General features: G+C 44.2%; 1 protein-coding gene across 1 annotated transcript in view; it reads right to left on the bottom strand.

Moving 5' to 3' along the window:
• Positions 1 to 333: 333 nt before the first annotated feature.
• GLCCI1 (glucocorticoid induced 1) overlaps positions 334 to 14932 on the bottom strand; it is a 25394-nt gene continuing 10795 nt past the window's right edge. The window contains exons 2-3 of the mRNA XM_080976112.1: positions 3876 to 4017; positions 334 to 2834 (exon numbers count right to left, since the gene is read on the bottom strand). Of these exons, the coding sequence (XP_080832238.1) occupies positions 2483 to 2834; positions 3876 to 4017 (494 nt within the window). The 3' untranslated portion in view covers positions 334 to 2482. The remainder of the gene's footprint in view (positions 2835 to 3875; positions 4018 to 14932) is intronic.

Below are 14932 nucleotides of genomic sequence, written 5' to 3'. Positions count from 1 at the left end.
CAAAACTCTTGAAACAATATTTGACAAATTTCTACAGCTGAATGTAGGATATATTGGAGATCAACAACTGCTGGGAAATTTACATAGCAAAGCATTAGGTTTTAAACACATTTGATTCAGAGCCTTCCAATATGCCAAGGGCAAATGTGTGTGACAATTAATATTTAGTTTCTCGTGAGAAAACAGAACAAGTAATATCACTGTAAATATTGTTCACCAGAGTTCACTCTTGATCTAAAAAGTCACCTGATAGTTTCTCATAAAACCCTATAACATCAAGAACCGTGACAATGTATTTATATTTGGAAAAAAGAGAGAGGGTGAGAAGGTAGATGTACTGTCATATTCAACTTTAATGTAAAACTTCAAAGAACACACATTTAGGTCACAAGAAACTGGATGCTTTTTCCCTTACCCTTTATTAACATACAAACTATATAGTGCTTCCACCAAGGCCTGAGATTAGCAAGATTAAAGATGCCTGTTGCTGTATTAAAAAAAATGCTGTGAAAACAAAAGACAAAACAGATCTTTTAAGCTTTCCACTCTCCGCCTGCTCCTACAGTCACACAGCGACTGAAAAAGAGGCTGTCGGTCTAACTTCCTAACAGGTTATTACCAAACTCTTTGGTGATGATAGGAAGGAAACTGGGCTTCATCTTGCAACAACATACATGTGCTGTATATTTCATTGCTTTTCTTAGGTACTTTTCACTGAGGCCTTTTTTATTATTTCCCAAATTTCTTCCACAAAAGAAGTAGCGGAGAGAGTATAAATTGCTGCTGCAGCAGCTGCAGTCTTAATCTTTTCAGTTCCTGAAGAGGGGCAAGTAGGCTTTCTTCGGAACAGGCTTGCATAAAGGTACTTCCACTGAACTGAAAGCACAGAGCTAAGAATATTGAGTGGGTCTCTTGCCTTTGGGGTCCCTCTTTGTATTGCAGGTTCATTCTCTCTGAAAGCAGCACTCGCACAGTTCCAGGGCTACTGCAATGTAACACTACTGGAGGCTTCTAAGCTATGTAGCATCTGGAAAGACAAGCGAATGCACTGCCTGCCCACCTTCAAACTGCAATAAATTTACCTGCCAATGGGCCTAAACCAGAGGGTACTAAGAAAGGCTTCGATTAGATACATGACTTAAAAACTATTGCTTCTTTCTTTCTTTTTCTTTCTTTTTCTTTTTTTGTTTTTGTTTTTTTTTCTACAAAACCTCATAGCCGCTTTAAGAGATTTTTTTTTTAAAGTTCAGATGCAAAATACCCACTGTACAAATAAAACAAAGTTCACCTATCATTGCTTGTCAAAAACCCGAGATAATTATATTTTTTTTGCAACCAGCATGTGAATGGAACATTTCCTCCAAAAGAGAAACTAAACATTAATTAAGACTCCTAAAATGGTAACAGTAGCATTTCACGTCCTTATAACTTGCCAATGCAAACGCGTGAGGAAATTCCCACCCACCCCCTCTGAAACCTGGGGGGAGGGGGGGAATGAATTTGCTGAAATTAAACGAAAACATTCTTGCCTTAGAGCCTCTCTCACACACACGTCATGGAATGTTTCTTATGTGCAGCCTAAAACTGAACACTTTATTCACAACAGCTTAACAGTCATTAACTGTGCAAACACCTGAAACTTTAAAATGCCACAATTTACACGCTGAAACGATGGCAAATGCAACAGTTTAGTTTTTTGTTTTACTTGTAACCACATGACAATGGGATGCAGCACACCACAGATTTGCTGGTTCTCCTCATGTTCACCCATGTCCAGGGTTCGTATCCCCCTAGATCTGAATGCACTTTTTCCAAGAAAGTGGAATGTAATGAGGAAATATTAATGCATAAAATAAGGAAAGGCAGAAGAGTGATGATCCCTCTTTAGCTTTTTAGCTGTAAAATATTTTATATCCCAATATGATATACATTCCAAGTTACCTGAGTTTAGACTTCGAGAGAAGTACCTGAAGCTAGGCCATATAGGGTGGGGACACTGTGCAACTGTTGTGGCCATATTTTTTTTTTCTTTTTTGCATTGTATGTATTACAGAAGTTCAAAACATAAATACCTGGATAAATTGTAAACATAATCCTGAAGTACAGTATTTTCCATAGAATACAACACAGCAAGACATTTTCTATTTAGACAGGCAACCTTTGTTTGATATAGAGCTTATTTATACTGTAGAATTTGAAACAGAACACAGGACAAAGTACTAATCTGGTCAAACATTCTATGAAATGCATAGTCTCCACTTAAAATGCTTAATGATACACAGATTCTGCAAGCATTCTGCTCCCCCCCCCCCGCAAACTCACACACAAACACAAAAATGCTGAATGCATTTTTGTCCCTGCCAAGAACAGTGCTGAAATGCAGAAAGATGCTGATAAGTAGCTTTGTTTTGTTCCAGAAAAGTGCCACTCATGCAGTTGAGTTTTAGACCGTCCCTCTGCCTTTGCTCATCTAGATTATCATCTAGATTATCACGTAATTTTGAGGAGAGGAGTGTTCTTCGGACTGCAGTTCTTGCAAAAGCTGTGGTGGCTGCTGCTGGGATGGCTGTTGTACTAAAACCTCTGTAGGGTCCAATGTGCTGGTGTCGTCTGACAGAGAGGAGAAAGAGACCCGAGATGAAAGCTGCTCAACAGTCAGAGTACTCAAAGCTGTGCTTTGACCAGAGTTTGGAGAGCTTTTGAGCATCAGATCAGAAGCAGGTAGTAAAGGGCCCAGAAGTTTTACAGGACAGAAAGCTGATCCGGTTGGGATGAAATTAACCTTGTTTTTGTCAGGACATGAAAAGAGAGGGGCTGAGACAGGCTGACGAGTCCTAAAACAAAGGGGTTGAAAAAGAAATTAAAGTTACATACTTGAACATTTGCAGATAACTTAGCATGGGTTGGCAGATTTGTATGTTGCTAGAATGTGAGTGACAAGAAATGGGATTATTTGACAAATGGGCAAACATCTTCCATATTGGTAGTCAGCTGACTGATCCACAGCAATACACAATATACATGCAAAAAGCAACCAGAGAGGTAAGACTTTTCCACAATTCCCTTCCCTAAAGGATTCAGATGCACAAACCATATCAGAAATCCATCAATGTGCCGTTTATCAATAGAAAACTCACTGTAGCAAACACACATGAAATGATAGCACAATGTCCCTTTTTCTTTATCTCTATTTTGTCCAGCAAAGCGTCTACATTCACTTTAGAATCCTCTATTAATGATCCGGAAGCATTTTTTACCAGCATCTGGCTTCAGCTATTTTCCCAAGCAATATGTCTATGCCGTCCTAGTCTAAATTAGTCCCATGCTATTTCCTTGTACAGTAAAACAGGAGGAAAAACTGGCCAAACTTTAAGATATTCCTGCATGTATGTACTTACATACTGTGTTCTCTCCCCCACTCCCCAAAACACATAGCTCAATTAAAAAAACCAAAACTTAAATGCTACCAAAATAAGTCTGGTCATGGCTGTTATTCACAGCTTCAAAGGCTAAAAAAATAAAGCTGAACTGGTATCATTATAAAGACAGCTTTACTCATGCTGGAAAATACTTTTTAGAACACTGAAGAAACCATAGCTCTGCTTGCATTTCCTCCTCAGTTGTGCTTTTATACATCTGGGTCATGTGGTCAAGAACAAATAGGTTGCATTCCCGCCCCCGCCCCCCCGCAAGCTGACAGAAACACTTCAACTTCTTGCCTGTGCAAAATTGGCAAGAGTGGTTTGCTCCTGAAAGAAGAAGAAGGGGGGGAAACCCTCATCAGCTGGAGTAGTTTATTCATCTGCAGTTGAAAAGGTCCAGTAAAAAGGTTTCCTGCATTTGCAGATCCAGCTGATATAAAAGGCATTACTTACGACATTTCCTCAAAGACCTTCACTCGCTCACATCCCTCTGGGGGCTCTCGTTTGAACATGTAGCTGTTGTTGGGTTTAGGAGAGGAGGCATACTTGGGCAACGGTGAGCTACTCCCACTGTCTGAAAATTTAAAGCAGTTGTATTACTAGGGATTGAGAGTGCTTTTTAATTAAATTTGATTTCCAAACACGATGGCTTTTGCACAACTTCACTACTAATGCCAGTTTGTTTCAAGTCACAAAGCTTCTTTTATTGCAGGCTATATCCAACACTCTGGTAGAGCACATTTCTCCTGAATAAAAGCTTTAGAGAAGCAGTAATCTACCATACAGCAGCACATAATGGGAGGATATTTTTATCCAGAATGTTACAGACTGAATAAAGCAGAGCTGTAATCCTGGAAACAAATAAGTTCTTTATTATGCATTTCAAAAATGTAAATGATCAGGGCAACATGTACAGCATATGCAAAGAAGGGCAAGTGGTTAATGATAATGTAAAGTTCCGTTGTGTCTTGTCAAAGCATAAACACAATAATTGGAAAGTGCTCGTAAGCAGCTTTTGAAATATGAAGCCATTAGAAATATTGTCCACAGTAATGTCACCCACAGAAAAGACCAAAAAGGAAACAAAACCAATGCAGATGCTGATCTTCAATCTGCTGTGTATGTGAGCTTTGGAACACAGGAAAGGGCTATTCATTCTCTGCATCCCTGCTTTTCATGGCTGACACATTGGTACAGCTGTTCCTGGTAACCCTTCTTTCACCTTGGAATACCATTTATCACAACAGCAGAAACCTACAAAGAGCTCGGGCGCCATTCTACCTCCTAAAATTCACCACTGGACTTACATGAGACAAGCTGGACAGCACCCCTACATTGCTAGCTGTCCTGCATATGTTTCTTCTTCAGACAATGGCCTAAAACATTTACACTTTTTAAGATCAAAAGGCTGAAACAGGCACCTCTTAGAGCCTTTTCACTTTTTTCCGTATCTTGTGGTTGTAAGTCCTGAACTCACCAAAAGCTCAAATTTGTTCATACACTGTAGTAATGGAACAGGGCTTTTTTTTATATAATTTTAAAAAAAGGAGTTGCAAAGGAGTAGGCAACACTTAGCCTACTATAATATATAAAATCATTATAAAGCTGAGGACTCATGATTTATTATTTAAAACACATTGTCATCCCCTCTTTAAGCCAACAAAGCTCTCAGAGAGGCTTGCAACAACCCACAGTTAAGACAGTCCCTGCCCTAAGGCTTACAATCTAAAGAGACACACAAGACAAGAGGGAGAAGGGTACAGTTCTTATGACTAGTTGTAATCCACTTCGAGAGAGTTTCTTTTTTCCTACAATAAGCAGTATATAAAATTTCTTCAATAAATAATAGTTGGGATGGGGACTTTCCAGGTATCCTGATGGAATGGCGGCTGCTCGCTGAGAAAGGGCCGTAGAGATTGATCTCTTTCTCATCCTAGGATACATGGCCACGTAAACAACATCAACACTATCTAGGGGAATACAGTACTGCATTCCCTCTATGGAACTATGAGTAAGTATTCCAAAACAAGTAGGAGTGTGAGGAACTGCCAACAACAACTTTCTAAAGTTCTCTGAAAGCTAGTAGTAAAAGCCATAAAAGGATAAATACAAGTTCTAACTGTTGTTGTTGCTTTTTGAAAAGCTGAGTGTCATTTTTCTTGCTGTTTTCCTTTCCCCCCCTTAAATGTCTTCCTCTGTGGTTTTGAAATCAAAGTTTGCTCTGAGTAGACCCACAAAAATATCAGAATTGGATGGTTCACTGGAATTTGCTGGTAATAACTTTTTACCTATACAGCTCAATTAAATCATTCTAACATAATCCAGTGACCAATTACACTGGGTAAAGACTATGAAATGTCTACGGGCTCATTTCTATATCCTTCAGTTCCCTAACCATATATAGCACACAAACTTCCCTCCTTTCTTCCCTGTGTGTATTCAACCCTGTATGTTCCCTGAGCCCCCCTTCAAGTATTCAAAATTTAATTTTTCACATAAAGCTAGTCCTAAAAAACTAACCCTGGAGGAACCACAGAGTAGTGAGCAAAGTCTTCAGTAACTTGAGAGGCGCTGTGCTCAACAGATAGCTAACAAACAGTGTCAAAGGCTGGTTGTTTTTTTAATTTTTACTTATCAGAAGTGAAATTTAATTTAAAAATTCAGAAAGTAAAGGCTGAAAACCAGTATCTTTCTTTGTGGAGCAAAGTCTCAAAACTGAACCCTCCAGCTGTAAATAGCACATGGGGTCACCAAACTGAATTCTAATCACTGGCACCCTGTGGAGCTGGCACTTCTAATGCAATAAAACTGCTTCTAATCACACTGCGGGCCGGGCCCTTCCTCACCTCCCCTTCTCCACACACACAACAGGTGCCATTAACATTTTCTCCACCCCCTGCTGCGCAAGATCACTCTCCCATCCCAAAGCAGACCATGGGTTCCCTTTGCAGACTTTATGTTCATTTTCTTTTGAAAATTTCAACCTATTTAAGAAGCTCTTTATAGAAATGTAAAGTAAACAGCTGATCTGATCCAAAGAGCGGCAGTGGAGCCTGTGGTCAAAGCGCAGACTTAGACAGAAAAGAAAAGATGCTTTAGAAATGTAAAACAGGTCTGTGTCTGGCCAGCAGGTTAGCTCTCCCCATGCTTGATCAATTATTAACTTCCATTTTTTATTCAGAAACACAGTCAGGTCCAGCTTAAAGCTGATTTACGACTGAAAAGTATAATGGAAATTTAGCTGGAGAAGAAAACAAGCCCTACGACAGGGAACAACAGAGCACGGAACCTTTGGGCATTATTTTAAATGCCTTTTTAGCATAAGACATTCAAACTTGAAATGGTCTCCTTCCAAAACACTGATACAGTACATTAATCAAGTGCTTAGGTTGAACCATCACAGAAGAGCCCTAAAATAAGAGGTGGCAGATGGCTTGAACAGAGATTAAACCGCCAAAGGTGGGATTCACATCAGAAGTTTGGGAACTTCAACTCTAGAACGCGAAGTGGGGGAAATATTCAACAATAAAAGGAATTGCCAGCTCTGTTATGCAAGCAAGTTGTGAACTACCACTAAATGTGGTACCAAAGATGCTTTTCCAGTACAGTAGGACAGGATCAAATTATAATCACTAACAATGATTAGTCTGGCTTTCTTCCTAATAAAAAAGAATTTTAAAACATGCATTTCTGATAATCAATATTATAATGTGATTGTGTACTCCAATACACATTTCTGCAGCTTCCTAACAGACAGTACAGTGCCAACCTACATCAATCTACTTTAGTAATTTCCCCATGTTTCTATAAAGTTGCTAATTCTGCATATGTGGTACAAATACCTATGACTGAATAAACAAACTTGGCAACTGTTTTCCACAACTGAAAGATTGCCAGTGTTGGTGGCCTGATAGAATAGGTTAGGTAGGAAAGGTGTAACAATTGACATCCTCCCACCACCTTAATTAAAACCGAGCCAGTGATTTTCAACAGTTAAAACAAAGCAGAAAGTACAGTTGGCCATACTTCTTTAACTATTGTTCAGAGATTTAAGAACACTTCATCCAGAAATCTTCCTGGAGCTAGCGCATACTGTCTGGGTTGATATCAACAAACTTTCTTTTCTGAAAAAATAGATTATCTGTTTAAGTTAACTGGAAAATTTGGGAAAACTCCAAACTGGCTGACTGGGCATAAAAATGGTGAATGGAATTGAATGTTAGTGTAAAATGAAGCACATCTGGACAAAACATCCTAATTTCACATACATCCTGATGCAGTCTGAGCTGGTGGTGACTGGCCAGGAAAAGGATCTTGAGCTCATGGTGTATTATTATTATTATTATTATTATTATTATTATTATTACTACTACTACTACTACACAATTCTGGTTGCCACACTTCAGAAAAGATATTGGAGAGAAAGGGAATGGGTCACTAAAATTGTCAAGAGTCAGTTCTACACGAGGAAATGTTACAGTTTTTCCGTTGTCAGGACAAAGAGAAGTACTTTTTCACATAACACAGCTGAACCATGGAATTTGCTACTGCAAGATGTGGAGATAGCCACCAACGCACAGCTTTAAAAGGAGATAAGACAAATGCATGGAGGGTAAGGTGATGACCACTAGTTATGATGACTATATGCTACCTCCAAGAACAGAAACATCTTGCCTCTGAATACCAGTTGCTACGGAACAAACAGGAGTGTGCTATTGTGTTAATGTGGTGTTTGTGGGCTACCCATAGGTATCTGGTAGGCTGCTGTGAGAAACAGCAGGCTGGACTAGACAGGCTTCTGTTCTGATCCAACACTGCTCTTCATATGTTCTTAAAACTGTTGATGCAGTCAGCCATTATCAGATAACCCAAGATAATGATAATTGTGGCAGCTCTGCCTACTGAAAAGAGAGTTTTGTGAATCCTTCAAGACCTCTCTCTCTCTCTTTTAGGAAGTGTAGACGTGAATGCTAATTTTCAGGCATTCTTCTGCTCTAGAGCATTCCCAAAGCTGGATCTGTGCAGGTGTAGATACCACAAAGAACCGTGAACTTCAATCAAATGCACTTATCACATCAACTCCAAAAGAACTCTTATCTGTGTTCACCATTTCAGACGTCATTAAGTAAGAGAAGCCCTCTCTGTAAAACCAAATGCTGACATTGCTGAAACATATCTTAATGGCTACAGGCAAAATGCACAGACAAGGACTTAAAGTTCTGCAGAATATTATCCCCCCCCCAACTAACAAATGTTAATCATTCAACAAGCATTTGAATGAGGTCTGTGAGCATGAAACTAAGGAAACCTAGCAGAATTTTCTAGAGGTGATTTAGCCTAGTACCTCTGGATTTGGTGGGCTGAATACTTCAGTTTTAGCTATACAAAGGGCAACATCGAATTTGGAAAAAGGGCTGGGGTATGTAAGATCTGTGGTGGCAAAGAGCTAATATAGTGGTAAACAGCACGGTGCCCTCCACATTTCTTTTTATTATAATTGCCATCATCCCTGATACTGGCCATGCTGGCTGAGGCTGATGGGAGCTGTAGTCCAAAACGTAGAGAGGATACCTTGTTGGCTAACCCAATTTCTAGTATGTGAAAGTGACAATAATGGACTTTACTTTTTCCTGCTAAGTATTAGTACTGCTGTGCCTTTCTTCTTCATTAATTATAATGTATTGTGAACTGCAGAATCATATAATTACATTTATTTTATTATCATAATTAGAATGCTTTCCCTTCTAAGGTTTGTTTGTTTGTTTCCTTTGAATACCAGTTGAAAGGATGGTTGACCATCCAAAAATTTACTGGCTGTTAGTGTCTAGACTGGGTGCTTAAATGTAGATAGCTATATATTATAGACTGTTTATCTATTGATTTGTTTTTTATCTGTCCTTGTTTTATTGTATGAGTATTTGTGAATGTCTGGTAGTTTTACATTATTTTATTGCACCTAGCATTGGTTGCTCAAGATGAAGGGTGGTGTGATGGGACGATGAGCTGCTTGTGTGTAAAATCCTAGTCCCTCAGAGTTTGGTCAAGTTTGCAAACCTCTGTCTGTAACGGAGCCCCTTAAACATGGCTCCGTCAGTCGCTGGCAGATTCCGACAGTGGTTGCTTTCGGAATCGCTTCCAACATAAAAGCTCCTTAACGGAAACACGTCTTCTGGACTCTCTGCGTGACAGTTTCCGGCGAGGAGTGGGTGTCCCTACAGGAGGTCCTGAAACCTCCCCACTGTTTTCGCTGGAAGTGTCTCTGAGCCATCCCTCCAGCTCCCTTTCCCTCAGCCCAGCTCCTCTCCCCCTACTGGTTCCCTCTTCAGCTGCTGAGTCTCTCCCAACCTGTGTGAGCCCTTTCACTTCCCTTCCTTCCGATGGCAGTTCCCTGACATCCACCTCCCCTCCAGGGCCCCCTTCATCCCCTCTCGCCCCCTCCTCTACGGGCGGTGAGGAGGCAAAACCCCGGAATGAACTTCCTTCATCTTCCGATGTCCCGAACACTTCTCTCCACCTGTTGCGGTTCCTGGTCTCGAAGTACTCCTCCTCCTCAGAGTCCATCTCCCCTTCCCCTTCCGATTCCGAGAATCCTTCCAACTCCTCCTCCTCATCGGTGGTCCCAAAGTATTCCCTCCGGAACCTCTCCACAGGCTGAGGTTTCCTTGGGAACCTTTGATGGAACGTTTCTATCAATACCTCGTCATTGATATCTTCTGCCATTACCCAAGTGTTTTCTGACTCCGGTTCTCCTTCCCACGCTACCAAATACTCCACCTGATCCCCCTTCCATCTGGCGTCGAGGATTTCTGCCACATGGCTGCTGCATTCCCTTTCTTCTATGACTGGTCCCCGAGTGGCCATCCCTTCTCGTCCCCCCTCATACGGTGACAGTAACGACCTGTGAAATACTGGGTGCAGTTTCATGTGGTTGGGTAACCGGAGCCTGAAAGCCACTGGGTTGACCTGTTGAATGACCTCAAAGGGACCCAATCTCCTGGGTCTTAATTTCTTACAACCTCCTTTGAATGGCAACCCTTGGGTTGACAGCCACACCCTATCTCCCACCCTTATGGTTTCACCTTCCCTTCGGTTCTTGTCTGCCTGCCTCTTGTATTCTTCCTTCGCCCTTTCTAAGTTGAGTTGGAGCTGACGATGGATTGCTTCCATTTCTTCTACAAAATGCTCGGCTGCCGGGACACCCCATCTCTCCCCTTCTCCCCCTGGGAAAGCCCTGGGATGACACCCATAATTAGCCAAGAAGGGGCTCATCCCTGTGGACACATTCTCGGCATTGTTGTAGGCAAATTCCGCCAGCGCCAACTTTTCTACCCAGTCATTCTCTCTGTCATTGACATAACACCTCAGGTATTGCTGGAGGACCCCGTTTGCTCTTTCCGCCTGCCCGTTGGTTTCAGGGTGCCGGGCAGTCGAAAAGTTGACCTCCACCTGCAGTAAGCTCATGAGCTTCCTCCAGAACCTGGAAGTAAATTGTTTTCCTCGGTCTGAGACCACCCTCAATGGCACCCCGTGCAACCTAAAAATGTGTTCTACAAATAACTTCGCTGTCTCTTCCGCCGTGACTGCATGCGAGCAGGCTACAAAGTGGCACATCTTTGTTAGTAGGTCTACCACCACCATGATGGCTGTTTTCCCCTTGGACTTCGGCAGATCAGTCATAAAATCTATCGACACTGCCTCCCAAGGTCGTTCTGGGGTTGGTAAGGGTTCTAATAGCCCCGCCGGTGCCCGCCTCTCCCCTTTGGCTCGCTGGCATTGCTCACACCCTCTTACATACTCCCGTACATCTTCCCTCACCTTAGGCCACCAAAATTCCCTGGTGACCAACCACATGGTTTTGTGTTGTCCAAAATGCCCCGCCGTGGGGCTGTCGTGCAACTGCTTGAGTACCCTCCCCCTTAAGTCTCCTTCAGGGATATACAGTGCCCCTTTGTAATACAAAGCTCCATTTCTTTCCTCGAAACCCCCTGGTTCCTCTCCCTCACCCCTAAGACCTCTGAGCTTATTCTGGGCGTATTCATCATTCTCTGTTTCCTCTACCAGTTCTCTTTGTCCCACCAATGCCGCCCCACACACCCAGCGGTCCTCTGGAATGACATGTCTCTCTTCGGGTGCTCCCTCCTCCTCCAAATATTCAGGTTTGCGTGAGAGAGCGTCCGCCCTAATGTTCTCTGGGCCTGGCACGTAACAAATCTCAAAGTTAAATTTGGAGAACTCCTGGGCCCATCTCACTTGCCGTTGGTTGAGCACTCGTGCCGTCCTCCAATACTCTAGGTTCTTGTGGTCAGTGCACACTTGCACCTTATGTTGTGCGCCAATTAGCAGGTGCCTCCATCTCCGGAACGCCTCATGAATGGCTAGTAGTTCTCGGTCATACACCGTGTAGTTCCTCTCGGATTTGTTCAGCTTTCGCGAAAAAAAGGCACACGGTCTCCACTCTGACTCCTCCTTCCCTGGCTGCAGAAGCACCGCCCCAATCGCTCTGTCTGATGCGTCAGTTTCCACTCTCATCGGTTTTTGTAAATCCACATGCAGGAGTTGTTGTTCCGAGGCGAAGGCCCTTTTTAGTTCCTCAAATGCTCGCTCCGCCTCCTCAGTCCAAACGAACTTCTTCTTACTGCTGAGACAGTCCGTAATGGGCGCCGTCAGGTGGGCAAAGTTTCGGATGAACTTACGATAGAAGTTCCCAAATCCTAGGAACCTCTGCACATCCTTCCTTGTTTTGGGTGTTTTCCATTCCAGCACCGCCTGGACCTTGCCGGGATCCATGGCCAATCCCTTGTCTGACAGGCGATACCCCAGGAATTCCACCTCCTTGGTATGAAACTGACACTTCTCCAGTTTCACCCACAGCTGGTTGGCTTGCAGCCTGCTCAACACTTCTCTGACGTCTCTCACATGCTGCTCCTCATTCTCAGAATACACCAACACGTCGTCTAAGAAGGCCACACAATTCTTGTAAAGCAAAGGCCCCAGGACGTGGTTCATAAACGATTGAAAGCACGCGGAGCCTCCTTGTAGGCCGAAGGGCATAACTAAATATTCAAATGCCCCCAAAGGGGTGAACATGGTGGTTTTCCATTCATCCCCCTTCCTTATTCGTATCAGGTTGTACGCCCCCCTTAGGTCCAGTTTAGTAAAAATCTTTCCCTTCCTGACCCTTGTCAAAATGTCGTCAATCCTGGGCATAGGGAAAGCCACTGGTTCTGACACTGCATTTAAGGCCCTGAAGTCACACACAAGCCTCGGCTTGTTCGTGTTTTTTTTATCCACAAAAAACACTGGGCTGCCCCCCACCGCCCTGGACTCTCTGATGAACCCTCTCTTCAGGTTCTTGTCAATGAACTCTCTTAGCTCCTGCATCTCTCTGTCTGACATGGCGTACAGCTTGCCTACAGGGAGCTGTGCCCCAGGGAGTAAATTGATTTGACAGTCAAAGGGTCTATGCGGGGGTAATTGGTCAGCTTCCCTTTCGCTGAAGACGTCGCGGAGATCTGCGTATTGTCGTGGTACCTTCACGTTCTCCGTTACTTCAGTCCCTGCTAGGGTGGCTTGGGCCCCTGCCAAACCCTTTCCCTCTTTGCAGTGTTCTAAGCAATGTGCTGAACCAAAAGAAACCACTCTCTGATGCCAGCCCACCAGCGGATCATGTAACGCTAGCCAGCTCATCCCCAATATAATGGGAGCTCCTCCCAAGGTGGCCACATTAAACGCTATCAGTTCGGTGTGCCTTGCCACCTTCATTATCATTGGGACGGTCTGCAAGCTGACTTCTCCTCCCAACAGCTCCCTGCCATCGATCGTGGTCACCTGCAGGGGGTTGCTTAAAGGGATCGTCTGTATCTGGTGTTCAGCTGCAAACTCTTTGCTCATGAAATTGCAGGAGCTGCCTGAGTCCAACAGCGCCTTTATCTTTAGAGGGTGTCCGTTTGGCAGCTCTAGCGCCACTTCTATCACTAGGGCGGGTTTAGGAGGTTCTGGCGTGGGCACTTTCACTGCTCTTTGGCCTGACTGCTGTGCCCCGACGGTGGCAGCCAGGCGTTGGCTTTTACTTGCTTCGGTATTTCTTCCTCTCTTCCCTCCACAGCTCCTACCATCCCTTGCCATTCCTTCCTCTGGGGGCAGACTCTGGCAAAGTGACCTGGCTGTTGGCAGAGATAGCATTTCCGGGCGCCTTTTCCCTCCTTCTTTCCCCCCTCACTGGGCTTTGAAACTGCGCGCGCGCGCGCTGTTCCGATTTCCATCGGCTCTGCCGGCGGGAAAGTTGGCTCTGGAATGTCTGGAATGCGGAACTCCTTCCAACGTTCCCCCTTCCCTTCCCGCCTCTCCAATGCTCTCGCCTCCTGGCGCGCTCCTATGGTCAGCGCTGATTTGGTCAGCTGGTCCATAGACTCCGCCCTGGGCGCCCGGGAAAGTTCGTCTTTCACAGCCGAAGAAAGCCCTTCTTCAAAAAGCATTTGAATGGGTTCCGCCGATAGATCCCACCCCAATTTATGGATCAACATGGTGAATTCAGTCCAGTACTCACGGACAGATCGGCTCCCCTGTTTGCAAGCCATTAACTGTCTGCGGACCACTCCCTGTTCAATATCGCTGGAAAACATCAGATCCATGGCGCGAAAGAACTTCATCGTGTCCTTTAGGACGTCACTATTCGCTGCCATCAGGGGTCTAACCCAGTCTCTCGCCCCCTTTTCAAGATGCCCAATCACGAAACCCACTCTTGATTCCTCGTCAGGGAATTCATCAAACTGCAGATTGAGGGCATATTGCATCTCTGTCCGAAAGCCATGATAGTCTTTGGGCTCCCCCCCAAACTTCTGCACCAATCCTGGTACCTTTCTGACGAGCTGGGTGTCTTTCCCCTTTTTGTCTGCATCCTGAGCCCTCCTCTCCTCAAGCCTCGCCGTCTGCAGCGCTAGCTGGACCTCCAACACCCGGTACCTTTCTTCCAGGCTTGGACCCGCTCCAGCTCCTGCTTCTCCGGTTCCGGCTGGGTTGCTCATGATGCCTTCTCCTGCACAAGCTGCTCACGAAGACTGTCGGAATGCTGTGATGGGACGATGAGCTGCTTGTGTGTAAAATCCTAGTCCCTCAGAGTTTGGTCAAGTTTGCAAACCTCTGTCTGTAACGGAGCCCCTTAAACATGGCTCCGTCAGTCGCTGGCAGATTCCGACAGTGGTTGCTTTCGGAATCGCTTCCAACATAAAAGCTCCTTAACGGAAACACGTCTTCTGGACTCTCTGCGTGACAGTTTCCGGCGAGGAGTGGGTGTCCCTACAGGAGGTCCTGAAACCTCCCCACTGTTTTCGCTGGAAGTGTCTCTGAGCCATCCCTCCAGCTCCCTTTCCCTCAGCCCAGCTCCTCTCCCCCTACTGGTTCCCTCTTCAGCTGCTGAGTCTCTCCCAACCTGTGTGAGCCCTTTCACTTCCCTTCCTTCCGATGGCAGTTCCCTGACACTATATCATGGTGAACATTGACATCAGTGTTAG

This window comes from Podarcis pityusensis (assembly GCF_964106645.2).
Source record: "Podarcis pityusensis genome assembly, chromosome: 12".
Lineage (NCBI taxonomy): Eukaryota > Metazoa > Chordata > Lepidosauria > Squamata > Lacertidae > Podarcis > Podarcis pityusensis.
The sequence above is the reverse complement of the archived record's forward strand: the minus strand, read 5'-3'. Positions and strand labels throughout refer to the sequence as shown.